The sequence below is a fragment of the Aplysia californica genome, unplaced genomic scaffold (genome assembly GCF_000002075.1).
Source record: "Aplysia californica isolate F4 #8 unplaced genomic scaffold, AplCal3.0 scaffold00158, whole genome shotgun sequence".
In the NCBI taxonomy this organism is placed as follows: domain Eukaryota; kingdom Metazoa; phylum Mollusca; class Gastropoda; order Aplysiida; family Aplysiidae; genus Aplysia; species Aplysia californica.
The window spans coordinates 200,771-206,207 of NW_004797428.1; the positions used below are offsets into that span (position 1 = coordinate 200,771).

Genomic DNA, 5,437 nt, shown 5'->3' on the forward strand with positions numbered 1-5,437 from the left:
GTGACGCGGGCCAGAGGCCTTCAACACTGAGGGAACACTTATCTATTATTTATTTTACAACTTCGAAACATGTTTGTCACTTTTCCCATGAAACTACCTCAGCTACAGATTTGAAAGTTGGAAAGTACCTGCAGAAAGATAGATAGGTCCCCATGACGGAGCCCGATTTTTGATTTATTCATTTCCTGAATTTAGAAAAATATGTTTCAGAGAAAGTTCCCGTCCGTCTTTGGCCTTTGTGATTATTTCACTGAGAAACGAAACAAAGCTGTCCTTCACAGAGGAAATGCCGAAAGTGATGTATCGCGAAACGCTTTTTTGTTTTGAGAGTATACATCTAGACCTTCTAATTTTTATGCATCTCTCAAGATTTATTGCTCCATTCCAGTAGCGTGTAAATATAGTAGGCCAATGACTTTCAGTTGATGCTAATGCACCGATCATACCTTTCTTTGAAAGGGGGCCCTGCTAGTTATTCATATCGTGAGAAAGATTTCTATTCACGTACATGACAACGAACCATGTACGCACCGGCGTCTGTGGTGTATGTAGTAAACGTTTTGCCGTCGCACGCAGATGACCCGAGCTTGATTCCCGAGTGGGAAGAATTTCTATCTATCTATGTGTTGTATCCCTTTCAGCCCGGGATGGTCCTGAAAAGCAGGGGCGAAGCCTGACTTCTAGATGATCTAAATTGTTTCGATGGTGGCGTAAAAACCACTTTTATTTTTTAAAAATCCCCCAACACAGCATGACAGGCAACACATTAGAAAATTAAGAGAATCATATAAAAAACTAATTCTTCATTCGATGTTTTTGTTTTATGTATATGAGTATTACAAAGAACAAGATATCATAACGTATTAGCAGTTGTAACATATTTTGATATGTATATTATCGCCTTAAAATTAAAAGCTTGCTTTCGAAGAGAAAAGTCATCATAATATTATTACGTTAACATTAGCTATTAATATTTTGTTCTCTGTGAGTTCGAAGTTCTTATCTTTACGAATGGGTGCTGTGGTTTGGTTTGCTCCTTCTTTTCTATCCAACATCTGTCGTCCTTATCTCTCCTCCTTCTTTTCCTCTGTACTGTCTATTTAGAAACACTTCTAATCTCCGGCACTTATATGATCTACTTGTGTTGCAAGTGCTGTCATTTTTACTAATACTTACACTATCTCTAGAACATTTCCCCTTAACTTTGCAAGCTTGGTTTTTTGTGCTTTTTTAACGTTCTGTTTGGACACCGATTTCGTTTTTTGCTTCAGTACGAAATTAGTGTCGGGAGGGTTGTGAAATCAGACACTCGTCAATTATTGAGCATATTGTGGAGTTATTGATATCATGTTTCAGCTTGTTCATTTAACGTGCATTTGATTTTTTAAAAAGAAACAACTACAAATCATACCAATCTCTCTTGAATAGAAGTCGAGATATTTGCGATTGAAGGAGGTGGGGGTCGCCCGGTGTCAGAGGTAAAATCAACGAGGGAATGGTTGCTACAGTATGGTGACTCTTCAAGCTGTAGTGTCCTTGGAAACTACAAATTTTGATTTATATTTCTTGTGTCTTTTGTCAATGTTTTTCAATAAATTCCACGTAGGCAATTCTTGAATTTTGCCCAGGTGGCGGCTGAACCCTACTCTTATCGATTTTGAACCACCAAGGGATCTTTAGCGTGCGCACTTTGCACACAGGACCTTCGAAATTTTTCGCCCTTGTCCGAGAAGGCTAGGTGCACATCTTTCCTACCAGAAAATCAGGGGTTCGGGTGAAAGACAGCAGTAAGGAGCCAAGGAGTAGCAGTAGAAAGGCTGCAGAAAGAGTCCATAGGAGGGGAAAAGAAGGTGAGAGGGTGGGGGAAGAAAAAGGAGACGAAATCAGACGAGAGAACATTGCTAGAGAACAACAAACAAACAAACAAAACAAACACCCAACAAAAGAACAACAAATAACCTACAACTCCAAACTAGGGAATCGAACTCGGGTCTCCTGAGTGCGACTTTGAAGCACCCAATCGCCTGACAAAATAAATGCGTTTGAGATGTGGTGCTACCGTAGAATGGCCAGAATAAGTTGGAAAACAAAAAAGACAAACAAAGAGAAGTGTCAGATTCTACACACAAGCCAAACTCTGCTGAATAAATTATTTTTTTTAAAACCAATACTATGGCCACTTAAAATGACACGATCCATTGTAAAAGAAGTATTTGAAGGAAAGGTGTGGAACAGGAGAGCCAGAGGAAGGCAAAGCAGAACATGAATGGACAGCAACAGAGTATGGACAGGCCTGGATATGGCAGAATGTACAACGGCAGCTCGCGACCGTGAAGGATGGAGGGTCATTATACGTCAACCTCTGAGTGAGTTTTAGTTGTAGTAGAGGTTTTACGGCGCTCGCAACTGCATAAGGTCATATGAGCGCCAGAAGATTAGAGGTGTTACAAGAGAGTAACAAACATACATAAGAAAGAAGAAGGGGAGATAAGGACGATAGATGTTTGATAGGAAAGAAGAAGCAAACCACACCAGTGCACCCGCCAACCACCCACCCTCTGAGTAAGAGATGACACCTCCAGGTATCCAGGTATTCGCTATATCGCAGACGCCGTTCTATTAGTGAGGTCAAAAATTCGGGGCGCAACTTGTGCTCAAATATCTTTGTAACAGGTGAATCAATGTCATCCATACTATGCCCAGCAGTTTATATCAATTTGTCTTAACTAAATCTCATTTTCCCCGAACAATTGGAGCTAGATAAAAAAAGTTTTCAAATTTTTATAAAATACTTGAAGTGTCTGTCACACGTAAAATTGAATTATTCATAGCACTTCCCGCTTCTCACACCCATTTTGATTGCTTGGCCTACGTCACAGCTGATCAATGAAAATTTGTAGTTGAAAAACTTGTTACAAGAAATTATTTTTATAGTGAACGCGTATTTTGCACTATTGGTTCTCAAAACATGTGTTCAATAAACATAATGTCTCGATTAGAAGAAAAAAACATGACGGACTTGATATTAAAAGCAATATTGCCCGAGCTGTAAACATTTACAAGTCTGTAGAAACCAACCACTTGGATTTCTTATTAGTATTTATTTAGAAATGTTCTAGAATACAGCTAGCAGGTGTTTACAAAAATGCTAATCTGTTAAGACAAATAGATACAAACCAATTTGCAAAAAATGTAAAACCTATGTTCGATAGTTGAGGAGATATTGGACAATGAGTTATACCACGAATTTTTGACCACACTATAGGCGTTTCGCCGTCGAAACCTGACAGCGACGAAATTTTTTTTTCCATAAAAATATGTTCTCTTTTCACTCCCTTTTCTGTTCTCTAACCATGTTCTGTCGTCTGCTTTCGTCTCCACTTTCTTCAATCTCCGCCCCCCCCCCGGCCCCCTCTTCTGGGCTTCTGACTCTTTCTGCAGCCTTTATACTGCAACTAATTATCTTCTTCTTACTGCTGTCTTTCAGCTATACCCCTGATTTTTGGGTAAGTAAAATATTATCATCCAGCCTATTCGGATAAGATATGCACGTTGCGCACGTTAAAAGGTCCCTTGATGGTCCTAAAATCGATAAGAGTAGGCTTCAGCCGCCACCTGGGCAAAATTCAAAATTAATTTATACCAAACTGAATAATATGCTTAATGTGTCCGGCGCGGTCATCTGACCTTATCATAATATGCAGTTGCGAGCGCCGTAATACACTTTGAAAATGTTACAGGTCTGGTAGACAAAGTACGTTTTTATATTTTATAAAAAGCAAGCTTTTCAGTACGGATCGCTGGTCTTGCTTTGCAACAGCTCAGCAATTATTAACGAGCGCCTGATTTTACTGCGTCGAGGCCCATCTATCAATACCTGAATGTTAAGCACCAAAAATTGACCGTCTCCAGATTCCACCACACCATGACACCTGTCGCGCTCCCGCGGACCGACCTGTTGCCCTGGGAACACATTCTTCAGATTATGGCTGTACTGTGTGCGGTTTTGTTTGTGCGTCAGATAACAGTCGTTGTGCCAAATAAAAAGCAGCAGTCGCTGGCTCTCTCACCCAGACATCATTTCTCCACGAGTGCAAGTCCGCGCGTGTGACTTAGGTTCACTCTTCTCCACATCGAAGGATTCTTTCTATTTCTCTCCAGCTCAGCGTCAACGTGGGAGGTTGGTTCTTTTTTCGTGGACTTCACACCACTCGTCATAAACACATCTAGCGTTGAGTGAGTGAGTGAGTGAGTGAGTGAGTGAGTGAGTGAGTGAGTTCTGTGCAGCTCAAACAGCCATATACGTCTCTTGGATGTGTCGTCAAGGTAGCTCGGTTTCTTTGACTGAGTTCTGAAGTTTGTTGAGGACTAATTCCTACACACAGATCTTCACTGGACTATTGCCTATATCTTGATCGTCAAAGAACTGTTTCTCAAATCTTCACAAGAATATTGCCCAAATCTTCACTGGACCTTTTCCTTTATTATCCCGATATTCACCGGACTGTAGCCTTAATCTTCACAGGACTAAAGACTTAATCTTCGTAGGACTATTGACACTATTTCGATCTTCACAGGACTTTTGTTTTTATTTAAAGCATCACTAAACTATTGCCCAAATCGTGATCTTCGTATAACTACCAGATTCATTAGTGCATCGGTAAAATCCTCAAACAAAACAAATCAAATAAGCCGTCGAGCCAAAAACCCAAACATCAAACACAATGGGCAAAAGTCTCTCACGCGCCTCCAAAGAAGACATGAGATTTCTGACACAGAACACCAAGTTCCGCAAAGACCAGATCGAGCGGTGGTACAAGGGCTTCATGAAGGATTGCCCGGACGGAAAACTGACCAAAGACAAGTTCTTGAAAGTGTACTCCGAGTTTTTCCCGCAGGGGAACTCCAGCGAGTTCTGTGAGTTCGTCTTCCGATCTTTCGACATAGATAAAAACGGCACGATCGAGTTTAAGGAATTTTTGGTGGCCATCAGCATGACCTCTAAGGACAGTGACCCCGAGCAGAAGCTCAACTGGGCCTTCTCCCTCTACGACATTGACGGTAACGGGACGATCGACCAGACTGAAATGGAGAAGATCATAACGGCCATCCACCATCTCCTGGGCAGTCTGGCGGATCAGGTGAAGGAGACCCCCAAGGAGCGGACACAGGGTATCTTCTCCCGGATAGACACCAACAAAGACGGCGTCATCTCAAAGGAGGAGTTTGTGGAGGGCTGCATGCACGACCCGGTGCTCCAACAGCTGCTCACGGTGGACGCCACGTCAGTGGTAGATAAATGAGAGGGGGGACACCACGTCATTGGTAGATAAGTGAGGGTGGAGGGGACGTCACGTCAGAGGTAGATAAATGAAAGGGGGGGGGGGGGAGAGACACCACGTCAGTGATACATAAGTGAGGGGAGAGACACCACGTT

General features: G+C 42.0%; 1 protein-coding gene across 1 annotated transcript; it reads left to right on the forward strand.

Annotated features, from left to right (window-relative positions):
• The first annotated feature begins 3,903 nt into the window (after nucleotides 1-3,903).
• Nucleotides 3,904-5,383, forward strand: LOC101859170 (neuronal calcium sensor 2). Its single transcript, XM_005097580.2, has one exon. The coding sequence runs from the start codon at nucleotides 4,725-4,727 to the stop codon at nucleotides 5,301-5,303; it is 579 nt and encodes a 192-aa protein (XP_005097637.1). The 5' UTR covers nucleotides 3,904-4,724; the 3' UTR covers nucleotides 5,304-5,383.
• The last annotated feature ends 54 nt before the right edge of the window (nucleotides 5,384-5,437 follow it).